Here is a 21,700-nt window from a genome sequence, read left to right as displayed (position 1 = left end):
TGCATTTTACAAAGGCGGCTGCAGTTTCTTTTACTTTTTAAATCTAAGTGTATAACCTGTTTCCTTTCTGTAATAATACTTTAGCTCATACCCAGAAAAATCAATAGGTGTAAAAAATTAAATTAAACTTGTATTTTTTAAACTATGAAACAGTTTTGGGGGCAACACAAATGTATATATTTATATTACAAAAAAAACCATTAAATGCCTGTACAGGTGTCTTAATTTCATAATTTACTTCAAAGATATTGAATTATCAATTTAAATACAAAATGCTACATTAAATATACAGAATAAGATTTAATACAAATCATTTTTGTAATTTTCCTTTTCGGTTGGTTAAGACATTTTTGTGTTTATGTGGAGATGTTTACATTTTTATGTCATCCATCTCCATGAATTATAAACTTTTTAATAGGAGGGGTAGTTTCGTTTTTCTCTCATGTTGATGGAAAAATAACTGCCAAGGCCATGTTTTTTAATAAATTAGGAAAGTCCGGGACCGACGCAGCCCGCGTTAAATGTCGGACATACCTTTCTTCAATTCATAGGGAGAGTCTTTGCACAGGTCTAGCTGGGACTGGCTCCGCAACATTTTCGGGTCTTTAGCCAAAGCGTCCGCTCTGTTCAACACGGTCTGGTTTAATCCATTGAAATGCGAGCCCGGACCCGTGGTGGGGCCTGGACCGGGGCCTGGGTGGCCGTGAAGGTGTCCAAAGGAGCCATAGTTCGTGTAGCCAGGATAGAAGGGCGCCGTGTAGTAGAGAGGCCGGGACAGCACCGTCCCGCCTGGAAAGGGACACTGCGCCGAGGGTGAGCGCGATGGCGCCGGGGCCGGCGATGCGCGGCTGCCTCCTAGGGCTTGCCCGGCTACGGGCCCGGGGCACGGTGGGCACGGAGAGCCCTCGCTCCCTCCGCCCCCGTCCTTGACCTTGTCCGAGGATGTGGCGATCTCCGCCAGAGACCACAGTTTGGGCTTGGCGAGCACCGCCTGTGGAGGCGGTGGTGGCGGGGAGTGTATGACCGAGGGCCCTCCGGGACCCGGGGGCAGCTCTCCCGCAGCTGGGTGCGGGCCCGGAGCCGGCGCGCCCGAGGGGTAGTGAGGGCCCGGGTCCTCAGCCAGCCGCGCTGCCGCAGGTCCGGCTGGGGAGGGCCCGCCGGCGCGGGGGGGCCCGGGCAGCGCGTCGAGGCGGCTCTCGGATGGCGACTCCTTAAAATCCGAGTCGCTGAGGCTGCCCTCGGTCTCCTTGCCGGCGGGGGTGGGCGGCCCTTGCAGCCGTTCGCAGCCTGAAGCCGCCTTCTGCTCTCCTCCTCCTGCGGGCGAAACCCAGGCGATTAGACGCGCAGAGGGGAACCAAGTCCCCGCCCGCAAAGGCAAAGACCTCTGCCCCCAACCTCCAGGCCCTGTGGGCCCCCTCTCCAGGCATCCCCCACTCCACTGCTTTTTGCTTCTTATTTCCGCTCAACGCACCCTTTCCCGCATCCACCAACCTGCTTCAGGGCCCTCGGGGTCGCCCTTGTCCTCGGGCTTCTGGGGCTCATCTTCGTCGTTCTTCTCCAGATCAATGTTCTCTTCCTCCTCCTCGTCCTCGCTGCGGTTCCGCGGCGTCCACGTCATCTTGTTCTCCTTCTTGAGGCGCCGGCGCGCGTTAGCAAACCAGGTGGACACCTGGGTGAGGGTCATCTTGGTGATGATGGCCAGCATGATCTTCTCGCCCTTGGTAGGGTAGGGGTTCTTGCGGTGCTCGTTGAGCCAGGCCTTGAGCGTAGCGGTGGCGTCTCGCGTGGCGTTCTTCCGGTACGCAGGGTCCCCGTACGGGTAGGAGCCCAGGGGCGCAGCATAAGGGTGGTACCCCAAGGAGCCTGCCATGCCGGGTGTATGGTCGTAGGGAGAGCTCTGCAGGGGACAGGCAGAGAGAAAGTGAGAGTGGGCCGTAATCCCCAGTGCCACCTGGACGACCGAAGCACACTTTGCGTGCGCCCAGGGGTCTTTGGGCTGCAAGGCCCGCACTGCGGCTTCCACTAGGGTAGGGCTGGAGGACTCAGACCCCAGGGCAACCGCTCCTCCTCGGAGGGCAGCGGGGGCGCCAACTCCTGAGTCCAGTCCTTGGGGTCGCTTGAAACCTTCCTGGACTCGGCGGCACCCAGTAGGCCCCCGTCTGCCCGAGCACGTCCGCCCCCCGTGCGCAGATCCGGCCACCGCGGCCAGGCCCTCTACCCAGAGAGAGGCCTGGGCAGCGGCGGCGACTCTGCGCTCCGCGCCCGAGTGGCTGCACGTTAGGAGCAAGAGGAGGAGAGCAAAGGAAGTCGGGGCATTTTTTTGCTTCTCTACAGAGTAAGACAAACGAAAAGCTAAGCCTTGTCCCGGTGCTCCCACCCTTCCAAAAGTGTTATCCCAAACCGAAGCCACGGCGCTTTTCCAGAAAGTGCACCCGGCCGAAAAATCCCGGATGCACCGCAGCTCGGCCGACTTTTCAGAAATTTAATACCTCCAAATCGGATTGCGAAGATAGGATTACGGATTTGCAACATTTTGGAGGACTAATTAAAGGCGAGGCCAAACACATTTACACAGACTTAGCACGCTTCTGTTCAGATTTCAGGTCTATTTCTTTTGAACTACTTTCCCCAAATGACAAAAAATAAAAAATAAATAAAGTAAATGTACACGGCGGCCTGGAGCTCACGTTTGAACCAAATGCTGCTCTTTAATTGCAGCGATCTCTCCCCCAAAAAACCCTTTCCTCCAACTCCGCGATCCGAGCAAGACGCGGCTCTTCTCTCGGAGCAACTCCTGAGCCCCAGGCCCGGGCGAAGTCGAGCGAGACAATCGCCTAAGTTTGCAGGGGCCGCGAGGCTCGGCGGGGGTGGTCCGCGGTGGAGCCGAGGCCCGTGTCCCCGCAGCCCCCGCCTGCCCCGCGCGGCCCCAGCTGCTCTCGCCCACCCCGGCTCCCGCTCACTCACCACGTACGAAGAGAAAGCGGCAGCGGCGGCTGCCGCGGGGTCGGCGCCGTATTGGAGGTGCGAGTTGTAGCCCGGCGAGGGCGCCGTGAAGGCGGTGGAGCCGGCGTAGGGCGAGAACGCGGAGCCCGACGACGAGCGGCCGAGCTCATCCGTGCGGGGCCCCGAGATGACGCTGGTGCTGTACGCCGGGCACGAGTAGAGCGCCAGCGAGGCGGACGGCTGGTACAAGTAGCCCTGCGGGTAGGACATGGCCACACACGGGCATGGGGCGCTCCGCGCCGCGGCCGCCAACGAGCCGGGCGGCGCCCTGCGAGGGCGAGCGGGCGGGCACCTGGTCTCCGGCTGCCCCGGGCCGCTGCTCCTCGGGTCCTGGCTCCCGGGCTCCGGCCCGCGGCGCCTCCTTACTGGCTTCCCGCGCGCCTCCGGCTGCGACCGCCGCGCCCGCTCCTCTGCGCGCCTCACTCGCCCCGGCAGGGTTTTTCCCCCCTCTCTTGCTGCTTTCTGTTTCCCCCCTCGCTCTTTGCACTGGGGGGCTCTCCTTTTGGCTTCGCAAAGGTCCTGCCAAGATGCTAAGTTGGAAATTGAGGATTCTGACGCCTTGTGCGCGCCTGAAGCTCCTCCTTCCCGGGGTGTAGTCGGTGGGAGGACTGGCAGGAGGCTCTGGGCGGCCGCAGCCAACCCGGCCGCCAGGCGCGCCTCGCCCTCTCCCTCTTCCTCCCCGGCTCCTTCTCCCGCTCGCTGGCGCTCCCCTCGCCCCTCCCTCGTGCCCGCCTCTCCTCCGCGGCCCTCCTCTCCCCCCTCCTCTTATTTTCCCCCCCTCCCCTCTTCGGTCTCTCCCTCTCTCTCCCTCACTCAGACTCTCGAGCGCCGGCCCCAGGATGACAATCACATCCCGGGCGCACCGATCTCTTCCAACTTTCCTCCCCTGCTAAGTCGGGGTGGAGCGGCGGTTCCGATGCAAGGCGGGCCTTGGTGTTGGGTCCGGCCGTTCGGAAGCACAAAGGGAATGAGGCCGCGGACCGCGCGCCAGTGAACGCTCTGCCACAGCAAATCAAGGAGTTAGCGGATTTCTCGTTCGCCAGGAGGCTGAGTTCCAAAGCGGATCGCAGCCGACCCGCCCCTGGCTTCTCCCTCAACCTAGGGTACCCGAGAGTGAGTTGGAGACCCGGAATGAAGGCCCCTGGGAGAGCCAGATGGATGCCCGCGTCCAGGACGCAGGGAGTCCGGGGTGACTGTCCCTCTCCGCCAGTAGCAGCAGGTGGGCAAGAGACAGGCCTTGGACATCAAGTCTCTGGCCCGGCCTCCCTTCCACCAACTCCCCGCCAGACTGCGAAGGAGGAGACACTGGGAACCCGGTACTACGGGGTAGCCTTTCTCTGCAGATAGTGGGCAAGAGCAGTCAGACAGAGAAGCAGCTACGCCGGAGTAGGTCTCTGGACTCCACTAAACACCCTCCCGCCATAGATCGCTGCCTCTTTCTCGGGGCTTTGCATTACCCAAACGTAGCTACGCCAGACTGGGTTTGGTGGTGGAGGAGAGTGAGGGTCTCCTTCCCCTTAGCATGCACTCGAGCACCCACCCACGTTCTACTGCTAAAGCTCCGCGGAGCAGTAACCAACTCAACCACTGTTTGTCCAGTGAGGAGCTGGCAAGGCAAATACACACAACTGAGTCACAGGCCGAGCCCTTGCCCACGAAGGCCACACAGAACACAAAACAGACCCTTTGCCTGTTCCTCCACCCCGCGCCGCCACAAGTCACAGAAGCACTTGAACTCTGGAACAGACAGGGGCGCTGGTGAACCAGGACACGGGCTGGCATAGTGTTGGGCATTCCACTAAAGCCCAGTAAATCAGGGACTTTGTGGCCTTTTATAATGGGGGTCACACGCAAGCCGATGACTATACACAAACTTTCCCGCAATGACTATGACAGGCGAGATACATTTTATTTCCTGAGCTCCAGTCCGGGCACACAAATACACTCTGCACACTCGCACACTCTGTGCAGCGCGACTTCACGCACGCGCGCTGACTCCTCCCCTCCGTCAGTTCCCCCAGGCTCCGCCTCTCAGGCGGACGTTCTCAGACAACCTCTCTATCCGCCCAGCCCCGCTCCTCCCTGCCATCACTAATTGGACACCGGCCTCTATTGGCTCCGCCCTTCGGCGACGTGAGCCCGCTCCCCTCCGAGTCACGGCGCCCAGGGGGCGGGGCTGGGCGGGGCGTCGGCGCCCTATTGTCATGGAGACGGGAAGCCGGCGGTGGCGGGCACAACCCGTCTGAGGTGGCAGCCTACCGGCCGAGACTGAGGCGAGGCCGAGTGGCCAGGACTGCGCGGAGCCGGCCAGTGGCAGCTTCTCAGGCAACCAAGGGGCAGTGTCCTCCCGGGTGGTCGCGGGGAGGTCCTCCCCGGAGCTTCCCCTCCCTGCTCCGTCGTTCCCGCCTCTCGCGGCCCCTCTGCTCCCCAGCGCCCGCCCCCGGCTCCGCCCGCTGCCGCCGCCGCCGCCGCAGCAGCCCCTCGCGCTAACGGTCGATAACGGCCCGCGCGCGCCGCCCGCCGGGGGCTCGCGCCAGCCACGAGGGAGCGTCCGCGGCCCGCGCGCCCGCGCCGCGGAGGAGAGGTGAGCCTCGGGTTCCCCGTGCCACCGCGTACCCGCCCCTTCGCGGACGGGCTTCCTGCCCTTCGAGCGGCGTCAAGCGTCCTCTGGAGGACCGGATGGACGCGGCCGTGCCCCGCGCACCCCCGGGCGCCCGGTGGGCAAGGGCCGCGTGAATGTTGGGCGGGCTTCTCCTGATGTGACGGTCCCCGGGAGGGCGCGCGTGGGCGTGTCCCCTCCATCCACGCGCGGCAGCTTCACCCCCTCAGCTCGCGTCCAGGATGCTGATTTCTGAAGTGGAGCCTTGGAGGTTTGTGCCACCGAGAATCTGAGTCTGTCACACAGACATCCTCATTACATCATCCTGCCACTCTGGGCCGCTAAGCTATCCCCCCACTACACTTAACCTCCCCCCCACCCCCGTTTTCTTCTACTGCCTTTTTGGTGTCAAGGACTGGAGAGAATCCTGAAAGATATTGAAGCATTTAGAGTTTATGGTTCTGTTGCTGTGGTTGTCACCTCCGCTCTACGTCAAATTTAAGACTCATTTCTTAAGGATGTCTCTATTTTCTGCTTTATTTGCACATTGATGGCTCTGCTGCTCGGCTGGCCACGGGCCGCCCGGCGTCTGAGATAGACTTGTGTTAATATGTGGAAGGGAAGAGCTGATCATTAGCAGGCAGACAGGATTCAGATAGCATCAGGCGGATTTTCTCCGTTTTCATGTGAAAGCTTTCACGTTTTTTCTGGTAGCCACGGGGTTTAACTTTTTGTCTTGGTAGTAGTGACGATACGGATAAGTCCCCCCCCCCCCATCCATTGCCCCATTTATTCATCAGCTTTCCCTTTTGGGAGCCTGCTTACTTTTAGCAGTAGTTTAACTGGTCCCTTGTCACTGAAGCTTTCTCCCCCAGCAGAGGTGGAAGCTAGCTCCCTCTGGTTCCAGGTTACCAAGACGACTCTTTCTTTTTGGCTTATTATTGCGTTTGTATCTTTCTGAACATTTTAACTTACACTAGGGATAGGTATGCCCTGATTGTTCTTAACGTAAAATGTTTAAGAATTCTAATTTTAAAACTTCCTAAGGGTTTATTGGTTTGTCATGTCTGCACGGATCCTGTTAGGCATAACTCTTAAAACTTAAAGCTTTAAAATAAGATCCACAATTGTATTGCTAAGACACGAGCGTCGAGCTTGCTCTTCGAGTTTTGGCTGTACAGTTGTCATTGTTTAAATCAAGTGCAAAAGAGGTTAGGCCTGTTTATTTAATGTAATAACTGTTTACAGTTAAAACTTTAAAGACTCATAAAAGTAGATCTGCTGTATTTTAAAGCTCTCATCATTCTTGTAGGAGAGAGACAACACTGACGCTAGGAAAGGCAACAGATTGCTTCTGTCATATCGCTTTGCTGTTTTGGAGTGTACTTAAAGGATTATGATTGATAAGGCTGTCTTGCCAGAGAATGTTGACACAGGTGTGCATCGTTATCTTAATTAAGATCCTGAGAAAATGTCTATAAAATGGTGACATAAGAAGGGCGGCATATTTTTGTACAGTTTTGCTTTTGGAGAATTTAATTGCACTAGAAACCTGTCTTGGAGCTTCCAGATTTTGTGAGCCCTTTGGCAGCAGAAGTTTTAGAGAGAAATGAGAGTTCAGTGCTAAGTGTTCTGGCATGTATTAATACTACTTGTGGCTTTTTGGCAATGCCTTTGTCAGCTTTCTTTGTGCTCTATCTTTGTGGAATAATGGTTCCTGTTTTAGAAAGAAAAGCATAAATAGAGTAGTATATTCTTAAGCAAACGGTTGGTGTTCAGAAAAAATCTGTAGAGGAAGGCGTGCTTAATGTGCAGGAACCAGGAATATAATAAAAAGGTAAATATAGAAGAAATGTATGCCCCTTCAGTTTTTGGAAAACAGTCTCCTAGAACGTTTTAATGACCTGAAACAATTTCTTTTTTCTTATCATCAAGTACTTAGCTACATTGTTTATGAAATGCCTCTTTTTTATTGCCAGAAATAAAGGAAAACGGTTTTATTTCTTCCAAAATAGGGTTCTGTAAATTTGAACTGATGAACAAGTGAAGATAGTGCATTTAAACTCTTCTTAGTTTAAGGATCTGATTCATAACCTGGGTGACTACTAAAATAATACTACTGTCCTTTACTTCAAATCTCTGAATGCAAAAACAATAGCAGAACGGATGCTTGGTTTACCCAGCACCTAATACCCTTCAACATAAGTATTGCATTAAGATTACCCCCCTCTCTTTGTAGCTCATGATTTCCTGGAAGCTGGCTGTCCATCAGTGTGTATATAAGATGTGTGAGTGTTTTTCTTTAATATTAAAACTCACTGTAGAAAGAGGAAATGAAAGTGGAGGAGGCCATAGGCGTCTGATCGGAGAGGCCAGGTGTAGAGTCACAGCTCATTCCTGACTCCAGGGATAATTAGCTGGCTAGAATTACATGGTAAACTAAAATCAGAGAATGACTTATTTAGATTCATTTGCTGAAAGTAAAACAAGAGCATTAATTTTCAGATAATTGCTTTGCTTACCCTCCCAACACCCCTATCAAAAACATTTTTTTCTGGCAGCTAAGATCAGCATCCTTGTGCTATTATCCATATATTACTTTCAAATTCGATATGCTGTATTAAAAGAAATGAAATAGGAATATGAACTAATTACCTATCATCTGTTTTAATGAATAACACTAAATAATTATTAATATATTTCTAATTATAGAAATCTTAGGGAAAATTTCAGTGTTCTTCGGTTGATAACGTGCAAGTAAATGAAATCATGTAATCCTTAGTGAATTAAACATGTTCTTTAAAGTGGATTATGAAAACAGTATCATATTTGGAGTAACGTTTTAACTCTTGAGATAGCACAGCCTGTTTTGTGTGGTAATATCTCAGTATCTTTGTGTATTTCCCTTCAATGTCAACATTGTGTGGACGACTCCTGTAGCTTTAACATCTTTCTGGTATAATTGTTAGCTGTTTCATAGAGAATAATTATCTTAATACAATAGCAGCTGATACAACTCTAAGAAGATGTAAAATCTTGCAATTATTTTTTTCTTGTTCAGTAATGCCTCCAGTTTGCTTTCACAGCACTACTCTGGAGTGTGACACTCATGACTTATTTCTGCATAAACCTACAGTATTTTTATAGCTAGAGTATACCTACATACCAGGTTAGCTTGGCAAATTAACTTAGATGCTTCAAAACTGAAAACCAGTATATTCTATTGGAATTTAAGTTTAAATCTTTATTAGTAAGGATGCACTTAACATTTGTTCAGGAGAAGAGAATATAATTTTCTCCTGCAGTTATCATTTATGTAATCCATTTTTCTAGCCTTTTCTCAGGCTAATGATATTCCACACCTTGATACAGCCTTTCCTTGTTTATTTGCAGTAATATAGAGTGATACCTTGGAGAAAATTAGATTAGATATTCATATCTAATATCCCAAAAGTATTTAACTAGTCTTCTGTGTTTCCTTAAACGGAATCATTTCCGTTCTCTATGCAGGTTATAAGTGTGATGCTTCCATGACACATTTGGATATTTTCAACTAAGTTCACTTCTGAACTATGGGGTTCCTCCAGATGTTGCCTGAAATTTGTCCTTGCGCATCCCCACGCTCACCCCCAAGTGAGTGTCTGCACAGTTGTGCTTGTGTATGGAGTAAACTCAAAATAGCGTCCACATTTGTTTTACTGAAGCAGTTATATTGGTAATAGGGACGGACTACATACAGAATGTAGAGAGTATCTCTTGAGGCCTTTGGTTGTTAAAATTTTACCAATGCATTAAACAAAGTTTTAGTAAATAGAAAAATTTTTGATTCATGGAAATACACTGAATAATTTATTTTTTGAGATTAGTGAAATTTTTGAACTCAGTGCTTTTCATAAAAAGCAAAACAAAGGTTATGATATGTTATAGAAATAGAATCATTATTTAAAGGAAATGTTTATACCAAATTCCAGTTTTTGATTATTTTCCTTACTTCGTTCTTTTAAGAATAAATTTAGTGGGAGTATCAGCTCTAGTCATGGGTACTAAACTCTTAATGACAAAAGATATACAGGTATGCACAAAATGTCACTCTTCATCAAAATAGGGGCTGCTGAGTACAAACTTATGAGACAGGCTATGAGAAAAAATATATTGTGCAGAATATTTGTGTTGTCTAGTAGGGATTTCGTGATGATGAATATTTTCTTAAGTAAAAAAGATGGTTGTATGACCCCCTCCAAAAAAAAAGCTAATTCTACAGAAAGTAGCTCAAGTTAGTACAGCCTGCCATAGAATAAATGCTTCTCTGTGAATACTTTCAAAGGCGTTATGGTGATTTTTAACATTATATGAAGTAATACATAATTATTTTTAAGTAATGCACTTGTGTTCCCTATCACTGATTGGGCCTTATGGAGTATGTATGACCAAGAACTGAAGCATTACAGTGACTTAGAAAACATACAAATATGAAGAAAATGTTAAGCAGTGAACAATCTAATCCCTCTTTGTTTGCCTCTAAGCTTAGTTTTTGCTTTTTGTTTTTTAACCACATGTAAAGTTGTTGAATTTAAAAGCCAGGAGGATTAGATTTTTTTTCCCTCTCCTAAGGATAAGTATAAGAAAAATCTAAACATATATGCACATTGGTTGAGTTTTATATCTGTTATCAGCCACAATTTATTATTGAGATTCATATTTATTTCTTACATATGACTTTTATTCAAATGGATTAAAACTAATACTCCTTTTATATCAAATAGGTGTGTGTGTGATATAGGCGGGGGGTTCCCTGCTCTTGAAAATATGAAGAAAGCATGTCCTTTCAACAGTAATAGGTTATGGTTGATTAATTGAGAAGGTTTTACTAAATGTTCTCTAGTGGAAATGGCTACAGTAAGCTTTTTGAGAAACATATCATTCAGGAATAAAATCAATGGAAGTATTGGTAATTAAATTGTAATTCAATGCAGGAAGGAAGCAGTAGGAAAGATGAAGCTAACTCTTGCTGTTTTTCTCTTTAAGAATCTGCAGTTCATAATGGAGCTACTGTGCTGGCTTTGGAAGGAGGCGATTCTGAAGATAGAGAGGTAATATTATCTCTTCTAAAAGAATACTTTCCTCTGTAATCCTGCGCCTTTATTACATATAAGAACTTTATCTAGTAGACAGCAGTTTCTTTAAATTTGGGGTGTGGAAACGATCTGATTTTCCTGTGCTGAGTTTTTGAGCTGCTTCTCCCAGGGCTCTGGGCTGTGCTGGGAGAGCTGAGAAATCTCATCTAGGCATACTCAGCACCCTTAAAATAGCGTCTTTCTGAGAATGAGATCTGTGATGGTGGCCTGCTCTGTTCTAGTAGATGTCATTTTAGTTTGTGGTTGATGTGCATGCATTGAGCACATTGCTTAGCTGTCCTCGTTGACCTCCCAGGTTTCATTGCCCTCTCTCTGCGGGGCGGTCCCCCCAGCTCTGAGCGGGAGACTTGCCGGTTGACAGCTGGTTCCAGAGCCCTGCCAGCGAGCTCGCCCGGCCCAGCCTGGGCTGCTCTAGCTCCCGTACGTGGGTTCCTTTCCTCGTGGTCAGCTCTAGGTCCCTTTCCATGTTTTGTGCAATCCTAGGCTACGGGTAATCCTTTCCTTCTCCTCTCACTACGTTGGCTGCTGCTTTCTTTGCAGCTGTTGCAGGATTCACATGGGATGGAGGACTCTGTTTTATTCCGGATGAGATCTTTGATAATTCCCCTGCATGCCTTTTCATTCTCAAAAAATGTAATGTTGGTGTTAAAGAGTGAATCAAAGATTCTTGAAGAACAAAAATGAAAAATTTGTGTCGATATGAAAAAGCTTCTGTCTTTTCCTACTACGTTGCCTGTGCAAGTTAAATTAAAAACAGAGTAAACGACGAATCACTGTGTCTAAGAATGTTTGCACAGGCTTAAATTGTGTAGTGGTATTTATATATTTTTTTTCCTTTTTAAGAAAAATGATACACTTTTCTAGTCATCAAAAAATATCTACTCACTGGACTCTATCTACGGAGGGATATTAATAGAAGAATAAAGGGCTTCATGGTGTCTAATTATATAATTAGGAAATTGGTAAGCAGTAGTGGTGGTTAAAACCAGTTTCTTCCATTAAAGAGCTAGTTTACATATAAAAACAAAAACCTTCAGAAAAAAAACTCTTTAATCTTTAAATCAAATGATGTTTTAGGTTAATACAGCAGGAAGGGGAAATATACCCATCTCAGATTCTTTTATTCATGCCTAGGTAGAGGTTGGAAGCAGCTGAGAAAGCCATTAACATAACATGTAGCCTAGGAAAAAAATGATGATATCAAAGTGATTACTTGGAAAGCAGTTCACACTTGCAGAACAACTCAATATTATGACCTTGACCAACTTTTAGATTTCATATACTTGGGTTATTACTCCAGCTTTTAAAATAGCAACCTATGGTATAGCTTGTGTATGGAATGCAAGGATATTTTTGAATGGACTAGGTCTTACTGGTCATCTAAAATGTGCTACAGTATTACAAAGTTGATACGTAATATTTATTAATAGAAGGAAAGTATAAAATTTAATATCAGGGCAACTGAGACCTTTAAACCTTCTTTAAAAGTATAATCTTGACATCTATGACACTTTTTTGTCTTTGTTATATAGATAGGATTATGGACAGTCTACACTCCAAATGTTTTATTTATTAATTCCAAATTTTGTTCTTTACAGTGGGGCTTTTAAAATAAAAGGAATATGGGCTTTAGAGAGTAAGATTTTGAGTCATGGACTAATTTATTGAGCATTAGTACACAGAAAAGCAGCCTTGATTAATTTGAAACTGTGAAAAAGAGGGCAGGTAAAACTGTTTTCAGCTGAAATTTACTAATGCAGCAACTGTTTGAATTAAATGTTTGTTAGCATAATAGTGATGGCATTTTCTCCTCCTCCTCCTTGTGGTTTTGTCCAACTAGATGTTACAGTGGCAGTTGCACTGACTGTTAAGTGTTTAAATGATGACACCATTATGTGAAGTGATTTTGAAATGAGAGATTCCAGCCAAGAATTACATCTGCTCCCATCTCCTTCAAATCATACTCTCTGGCAGTACAGATTATGATTGATTTGTTTGTGACAGATTGCAGGAAACAGCCATTGATTTTTCAATATTTTACCTTAAAATTATTTACAGTTGTAACCATGGGGAGGTATTTCCATGGGCTGTCAGCCCCTGAAAGACTAGGATAATATTCCCTGCTCTCTGACAAGACAAATTACCTGTAATGAGTGCAGTAGCTGAAGGGTATACTTTTATTTTAAAATATGTCAATAACCCCAGTGACTAAACGAATATTGATTTAGCATAATGAAGCCTGAGTAATGTGAAAATGAGCTTTTTCAAGGAGCATGGTAAAGACTTTCTTTTTAGCTGGTTGTAAGAAGCTTTTCATTCTTTTCAACTTGCTGGTAGAGATTAAGAAGTTTTATATGCAAACCATCAGGAATGATAGTGTTGTTTGTGATAACCAGGGTCCAAATATTTTGCCCTTGCTTTTATCGATTCTTTTGCAAATCTTATTTGCACTCCTACTTTTCGTCATAGAATAGCTACTGATTTGCTTGCTCTTATCTTCAGCCAACTTAATATTTTTACAATTTTGGCATATTTCTCATCAGAACCCACAGTATTGAATATTACAATATAAGTCTGTATACAATCACTTGTAGGTGACATAATAATTATCTTAAGACATTTCAGATGGGTTATTGTAGTATTTAATGTGCCGTATTTTATGGTAGAGTAATTCCCAGTCCCTGGACATCAGATTGCTTTCAGTGGGAATGAAGATTAATTTACTTAAGTCCTGATATTTTAGGCATCAGTGCATGTTTTCATTTTTGTTAGGCTTTCCCTCCCTTTTAAAATGTAATTCTCAACTTTTTATGGATTAAGATCCCAATACATTAGGTCCTTCAAAGAAGAATGATAGTAGAGTAGTATATAGCTTTATTTTATGGTCCATTTAGGAGCCTGACGATCTTATGCCTAAATAAGAATCCTCATGTCTAACTTGGTAAGGGGGAAATAGGGCAGGCAGTGCCGGTTACATGTAATAGAACAGTAAGTATTTGAAGATGTCTAACTGATATTCCATGGGAATCTAACATATTTTATAATAACCAATAGTAATAAAATTTTATTGAAAGCAAAAGTAAAACTGAGTCAGGATTTGAAGAAAATTCAGATGGCTCTTTGCGAGTGCTGCTTCTTGTGTAGCATCGCATCAGAAATGTTGCCATAACATGAAAAATATAAGCATATCTTTTAACGGAAAATAGGGTAGACTCTAGAACAAAAAATTATCATTTTATATTTTCTCTGGAATTTGCCTGAGGGTGTGACACAGATGATCTCTGTTACTCATCTTACTCATCTTAGTTGTGTCCTGCAATAAACTGGATGCTTTATAAAATACTGGTCCCATGGTTTCAAATACTGTAAGATTTTAGTTCCTCTTCACCCCTCCACCGTATTCTTTCTTTTTTTCCATAAAAGGAGCTTTGAAAATAGAAATATAAAGGTTACATCGTCATCATATATGAAACTGGTAGCCTAAATTCTTCAACCATTAATTTGGTTTAATATAGTTTTCTAAGTTGATACTGTATCCATAGAACTTGTCTATGGATAAGGCCTATCTATAGATATGCCTTCCAGAAAAAAATGAATATAGATTTTTTTTTCCTTAATTGTTTTTTTAAGGCAAAGTGTATTTTCATCAGACAAATCTATTCTAAGTAAAACATCTGTATTGTTGTTTAGTTTATTTTGAAGTAAAATAATAAATGTATTATGGTGAGCACCTCCTGAGCTCATCATCTAGTTTAAAGCTGTCTGTTCATTTTACAGTACATGTGCAGAAATATTTATGTGAATGAAATTCAATAAATACGTAGGTAAAGTTTTTTTCTAGGGAAATTATTCTCTTTTGGATACTACGCCCTTTTCCATTTCTTTTCTCCTCTTGAAAAAAAAATCCTGCCCTTGTTCTCCTTTACGGAAAAACTATTTAGATAAAGTGTTTTTAAATCATGCAAGTCACTGCTTGGGGTTGGTGGACACATTTATTTTTTTGAAAAGGAGTAAATGCCCCCATTTTAAAAATCTTTCTTGTATTTGTATCTATTAAGATAAACAGTTTACTTTGATACGGTACATACCAATCTAATTTTTTTTCCAGAATTCATTTTACTGTTTGGCCTGACCCTCTATGATAACTTAATATAGGAACAAATTAGCATATAATTCTATTTTCCATGTGACCTCAACCAGTTCCAGAATTGCACCGCTACTTTTGGGGGGCAATTTGATAGTTTATGTAGACTGTAGCATTAAGTGTTTGCAAATGTTCACTGCATCCTGGCTAATATGTTATCGAAAATGTTTAGAAGTAAGCAGTTAGAGGAAATACTCACCCCTATTCCTAAGGTATTAAAATGGCTCCGAAAGGTAGCATTTTTAATTAGTGTACATAATTGATTAGTGATTTGTCCTCTCCCAAGCATAAAGCAGCAGGGCAAAGTTAAGTGAGGTCAGTGAAGTATAAGAACATATTAGGGATTGATGGTGACAATGATCATGACAACTAAATTGATTTTTTTTTTTCTTTTAGATTCAGCTGTCGGTCTTTGACATTTCCTGTGGTCTGTTCACTCTAGATGCAAAGGACAAGGAAAAATCAGGTGCTTGTGTGGTTTAAATGTGTTTTGGATGCCCTTATTTATAGATTACAATATTTTTCCAATTAAAATCCGCAGTTGTCATGCAGAAGATTGTTTTGATCACCAATTTTATTTAAAATGCTTAGCATTGTAGTGTATTACCAAACATTTTCTGTTTTAATCAAAGTATAGAAAAAGTAAAATCAATTCTATATGTTGACTTTTTTCTAAAATGTTATTATTGCATTGAGTGAATGTTTATATCTGAAAAAGAGAGTTCCAAAAAAAAAAATCCCTTTCTCTATCATAGCAATTCTTCTGGCAGTCTGATATTATTAGAATTGGTTTAAAGTCACTTTCTAATGTGATTCTATTATATTTACGGGGGAAAAAAGACTTGAAAGGTATCTGTATATATATTTTAATTCTCTATATTAGTCCCTCTGGAATAGAACATTTTCTCCTCAAAAAACCTATTAGCTCAACTCAGATACAAGGAGAGAATCATCTTAACTGGCAGAGCATTTGTTATGCATTTGAACATTTGGTTTATGTAAAGAAGGTTGACATCTAATCTTCCACAGAGTTCTTACATTTGGGTAGACTGAATAATGATGGTTTGCCTTGCCACTGGGAAATTCCTTGCTGTGGCCTTTGTGGCGGCTGTAGGAAAACGGGAGGATTCCTCTGTGGCAGGCAGGCCTCGGGCTTCTGTGGTGTGAACACTGGCAAGGGGTATGTCTGACCAGAGTTAGCCCCCAGTGAGGGAACTGGGGGGATTCACAGATGCTGATGACACTTGAAGAAACTGCTGTGAGTGACTGTTTTGTAAATGACCCACTTTCTACTTCATCTACTTCTATAGTTTTTACAGAGAAAGTGCTATGAGAAATCCATAAGCTCAGATCTCCATACGGTAAGGTAAATGTATTAGGCTACAGCATACCTTTTTTTTTTAAATTAAATTTTATATTTTGAGATAATTATAGGTTTTACATGCAGTTATAATAAATAATGGAGAGGTCCACTGTACCCTTCACCCGGTTTCCCCTAGTAGGTGCAGTATCTAATGCAGTATCACAGCCTGCTTCCCTCCGGCTCTCCCCCTTAACCTTTGCAGCCGCTAGACTGTCCTCCATTTCTATCAGTTTGTCTTTTCAAGAATGTTACATAAATGAAATCATACAGTATGTAACCTTTGGCAATTGGCTTTTCTCACTCAGCACAATTTTCTGGAGATTCAGCTATATCCGTTGATACAGTAGTCTGTGCTTTTTATTGTTGGGTGGTATTCCATGGTATGGTTGTCCACAGTTTGTTTAACCATTCGCCAGTTGGGATTTCAGGGTTGTTTCTGGCTTTTCACTATTACAGATAATACTGCTGTAAACATTAGTGTGCAGATTTTTGTGTGAACACAAGTTTTCATTTTCCTGGGATAAATGCCCAGGAGTGTGATTGTGGGTCATATGATAATTACATAGGGTATTTTTTTTTTGAGGCTAGAATTGATTTTGTGTACGTATGGAAGGGTAGACAAAGAGGACATCTACATTTTTGTGGGTTTTTTGCTTTAACTGGATTTGTTTATGATTTTAAAACATACAGACTATCTTAAATAACTTATAGCTAGATGTCAAAAACCATTTTTCCACAACCTAGATTTAGTTCCTATTTTTAGAGAAATACTTTTAAGAAAAAATTACTTTTTTTGTGAGCAATTTCTAAGTAAAGGAATAAAGATGGCCATACACTACAGAAAAGATGCTGCAAAGCTGACAGGTTACTTGAGGGAAATTTGGGGGGAATTTTCCAAGTGTTGGTAGAGACTTGACATTCAAGGATGTATTGTAATAGTTTCTCAATTGATGGACTCTAGCTTTTATCACTACCGTGTTGCCTGCAGTTTTTATTTGTAGAGGTAATTCATTATCTTTACACTTTGTGTTCAGTGGTATTACATTCAATGTCCATTTAATTCAATTACATGCACTTAGAAAAAGAAGGAAATAAAAAATAAAAAGTATCTTTTCCCAGTACATGGCCTCTAAAATGCAACTACTTCACATGATGCTTAATGGAAGAAGCAGCTCTGTTCCCAGCCCTGGTTGAAATTATAGTTATGGTATACTTACTGGACATATTGAGGCACGTACAAAATAGCTATGTGTGGTCTATTTTATTTGTTTTATTTATTTATTTTTTGAGTGAGGGGAGGTAATTAGGTTTTTAAAGTTTATTTATCTTTTTAATGGAGGTACTGAGGATTGAACCCAGGACCTCATGCATACTCGGCATGCACTCTACCGCTGAGCTATATCCTCCCCACGATGTGTGCTGTGTTTTGGAAGAGACCCACTGAAAGGATTTTCAAGGATTTATTCTGATTTTCCATCATATATTCTGACTTTAGAACTCTCACTGAAGATGTAGCTCCATTTCTTTTTTTAGAAACATTGGATGTCGTTAACCGATTACAATAATCTTTCCGACAAAAGTCAATGTTATAATTCTTTGAATGTTTTGAGTGAGGCATTAGGCTCAGGGGACCCTAATCTTGCAATGCTTCCAAATATAGTTTACTGTTTAGCCCATTGTGGTCATAACCATAGTGATATAAATGACATATGATAATAAAATAGTCCTTGTGCTTAAAAATGACCTGGACAAAAGATAGTATGGACACTTGGAATCTTTAGGTACCAGTAGTCACTCATCATTAAGCAGCAAGGGAAGCGTCCCTGCTGTAGCACTTCTAGGCACTGGGACCCTGACAGTAAAGAGGAGCGATAAAGGCCCTGATTACATGGTTCTCATCTTTCTTAGGCTGGATGTGGGGAGTCAGGTGGGGGCCAGGAGGAGTGGAAAGAAACTGAGATAGAGACCAACATGATTATGTATTCCTAGAAGTCGAGAACCTTCAGAATTTAGGAGAGAGACTAGGAGAGCTGAAGCTGCCCGAACAGGCTTTACAGAAAACAGCAGGCTTGAGTTGTGAAGGAGCATCTATGTGACACGGAGACGAGGACACCCGGGGAGAGGGAAGTGAGCTGCAGGGTGGTTTGTTAGAGGTGGGGTGCAATTTGGTCTGGTCCGAATTTCCTGGGGCCTCTAAAGGGGATGTCACTGCACCAAAGTATATTTAACAGAGTCCTGTGTTTTAAGAACTCACCATAAATGTGGCATACTTTCTTTAAGAGTCATATTTGAATTTAAGTATGTGGATTTGAAAAAACAAATGGATACCCTTCCTTATAAAACTAGGGCTTGGAAGTATCTTGGTTATGAGGCTCAGTCTGGTTACATGTGTGTATGTGAAAAACAAAATATTATTTTCCTCCTTTTATGTTTGATAAGGAATAAGATAGCCTGTACTTTTCTGATGTCTTAAGTGCATAATCTGTAAGACTATGATACTTTAAAAATTTTAAATTTATTTTAGGCTTAAAATAACAAAGTTCTTTTAGAAGAGTTCCAAAATTAAAACTACAATATCACATAAAGATAACAGTTACATTAAGAATATATTTGTAAGATGGTATATAGAGCCGGTGGCTTTACTAAGAAACTGTTTGGGGCACCCTAAGAAAATGCAAGTATTTCTGTGCATTTTTTTCCAAGTGTTCAAGGTAGTAACAGAGCTGAGAGCCTTTTCTAAATATGCATCCAGTTTTAGGAGGCTAAATTAGGAAGCTCTCATACGACTGAAGCCCTTTAACTTGGGAACTTGGAAGAAGGACGAAACCTAAGGGACTATTAGAGTTTCTTTAAATTTATATAAATACTAGGTTTTATCAAAGTGGTTATAAAAGACATCAAAATTAAGATATTCAGGCTTTTATATGTAATAATACGGATTCCAGTGTCCCCAACTATAAGCCATTGCCAATGAGGAGGCCAAAATGTATTGTGTTTTAGGAAAGAGCTACATTAGGTAGGTGACTTAAAAGTTCTGAGTGTATATAATGGCCCAGCATTGTGGAATCATCTTGTAATACTATTTATCTAGCAGTTTAAAAAAAAGAAAAAGAAAAAACGGTGCTATTTTAGACAGTTTAAAAAAAATTTTTTTACAAATACTGCAAATCATAGGTTGGTTACCACTAGACTTCCTGACTCTGCTGTGATTGCTGTATTCTCTGTGTATTCTTTTAAAATACCAGGCACTTTATAATTTTGCCCATAATTGTTTATATATATTTTCTCCACAAAATGTTTTTAGAACAACTTAGTGCTAAATTGCCTTACCCTACCTGCCATCTTGAAACTGTACGTATGAATACACTGAAGTGTCAGTTGCAGACACATTAGCAGCCTCTTTAATTTTTTTTCCAGGAGCCTTCTTATTCAAAACACCTTTCAAACTCAAGGCATAAAAATAGCACGCAGCTTCCACTTGCAGGCTTTTGAAGCTGGAGAAGACTTGTTTTTCATGTGAAGAAACTGCATCTCAGGAAGATGAGATGACTTGCTAGTAAGTGATAATCAGGATCTTTTGACTCCAGAGCAAACTCTGCCAACTTGAGGATGCTTATCCCCAACTCTGGAAATTCAGTCTGCACATGCTTGTATCACAACCCTATTCTTCACAATGTTTTATTCTCTACATGTCAGAAATAAATGTCGACTTGCCATCTGTATGCACCATACAGACATTTAGGCTCCTAGTATGGGTACAAGTAGCAAGTTAAAGTATGTTAATCTCAGAACTGAATTTTAACCAATAGGAGGTTCCATTTATTCATTACTATGTATGCATACCTTCTGTGTTTTAACATTGTGAAAAATCCAGGGAATCAAATACAAATACAGCAGGGTTCCCTGAATTCAACAAAGTGGGCCTTGGGTTCAGGCCTGGAGGTGAGATGGTGAACAGTTTGCCTTTGTAATTTTGGAATGAAGCACCTACCAGGGAGACAGAGGCATAAACAGACCTTTCAGCACAGCATGGTGAGAAGGAAAGGTCAGATGCTGTGGGATCACAGGGGCACAGTCCCCAACCAAGCCCAGCAGGGGGTGGGCAAACTCAAGGAAGGCTTCCTGGAGGAGAGGGGCATTGGGGTTGAGCCCTGAAGGAAGGACGAACAAAGAAAGACAAGGGAGAGCATGGTGCATTGGGGAATCTCCAAGGATTTGGGAGGAGCAGGAGAGGTGTGTACGAAGGTAGGAAAGAGATGGGAGTAAGCAGGGGCCTGGCTGCCAATGCAACAGAGCAGCTTGGACTTGGTCATACTTTCATCTGCTCAGGGCTGTGCTGGGGAGATATCACTTCCCGTGGTAGTGCGGGGGAGCCCAGCAAGATTGGATGCTGAGAGACTAGTTAGGTGGTTTTTGCAAGTAACTATCCAGGTGTGAGAACAGTTGCTGGAGCTGAGAAAGTGGCCAGGGGAAGAAGAGATGTTGATGGACTGATGGGAGATACTAAGACACTAGAAATAAAAAGACACGTGACTGACTGGTTACATGTGGGGGTAAAGGAAAAGCATGGCAACGAGGGTGTCCAGATGGCTGCAACAAGGAGGTTGTGGTGCCAGGGTTTTGAGACAGGAAACCTGGGAGAAGCAGATCTAGTGGGAGAGGACACAGTGGTTTTGAGGCGCTGGTAGAATATCCAGGGAGTCTGGAACTCACAATCTAGTCGCAGGCAGGGAACATAGTCTATTCTTTCATATTGGTCCATTTTCTTTTCTCTGAAAGGCAGATTTCTCAAGAAATGTGTTTTCTTTCATTATTAAATGATAACAACCATTAATGGTCCTATGAAAAGCAAATCTGAGATGAACTGTTCAATATTATTGAGCAGTGTTTGTTTTAAAAAAGATGGGGCTTAGAAGGATATAAAGGAAGGAAAATGAAAGAGTGTTCCCGGCTCTAGCTGCCCCCTAAACATTTTGGGGAGTTGAGTATACTAAATATCAACTGTGTAGAGAGATTTAAAGATAGAGAGGGAGGGGGAAAACATTTCCAGGAAAAAAGCACTGGGGAATATTTTTGTTTTTAGAAACTTGATGATTTTGGATTACAACATGTGCTTAAGTGATTAGTAAGTAATGTTATCTGGGTCTCATTACCTCCGACATTTATCCACAAGCACTTACTCAGCACGTACTGGGTACTGGGTACTGGACAGCATTGACCAGACTGGAGACCACAGTGGGCATGGTTCTTTTCTCACAGAATTTAGAGTTTAACTGGCAGATTATAAATCCTGAAGGTAGCTTTTTATGATATGTCTGTCTGTGTCCATTTAATATAATTGATATACATCGTGAGGACAACTTACGATTCTCAAATCCCATAATAATGAACATTTATGCCTCCAGAGGGCACTGCCATGTTCACAGAAGGAAAAACAAGAAAGGATTCAGTGCTTC

General features: G+C 43.6%; 1 protein-coding gene and 1 long non-coding RNA gene across 17 annotated transcripts in view; one reads left to right on the top strand and one right to left on the bottom strand.

The window, feature by feature from the left end:
• Positions 1-211: 211 nt before the first annotated feature.
• On the bottom strand, positions 212-3,697 carry IRX5 (iroquois homeobox 5). The gene is made up of 3 exons (XM_072967379.1): positions 2,965-3,697; positions 1,492-1,897; positions 212-1,314 (listed from the first exon to the last, which is right to left on the bottom strand). Exons 1-3 carry the CDS (start codon positions 3,211-3,213, stop codon positions 518-520), a joined length of 1,452 nt encoding a protein of 483 aa, XP_072823480.1. The 5' UTR covers positions 3,214-3,697; the 3' UTR covers positions 212-517.
• A 1,454-nt stretch (positions 3,698-5,151) lies between these two features.
• LOC107033867 (uncharacterized) overlaps positions 5,152-21,700 on the top strand; it is a 47,312-nt gene continuing 30,763 nt past the window's right edge. For 13 of the 16 annotated variants that reach the window (XR_012075623.1, XR_012075614.1, XR_012075618.1 and 10 more), the window contains exons 1-4: positions 5,152-5,587; positions 10,628-10,692; positions 15,278-15,347; positions 19,662-19,800. This is a non-coding gene — a long non-coding RNA (uncharacterized lncRNA). Of the gene's footprint in view, positions 5,588-5,616; positions 5,874-9,112; positions 9,236-10,627; positions 10,693-15,277; positions 15,348-19,661; positions 19,801-21,700 lie in introns of those variants that run through there. The other 3 variants (XR_012075612.1, XR_012075611.1, XR_012075613.1) reach the window with 3 other exon arrangements.

This window comes from Vicugna pacos, chromosome 9 (genome assembly GCF_048564905.1).
Source record: "Vicugna pacos chromosome 9, VicPac4, whole genome shotgun sequence".
NCBI classification, from domain to species: Eukaryota; Metazoa; Chordata; class Mammalia; order Artiodactyla; family Camelidae; genus Vicugna; species Vicugna pacos.
The sequence above is the reverse complement of the archived record's forward strand: the minus strand, read 5'-3'. Positions and strand labels throughout refer to the sequence as shown.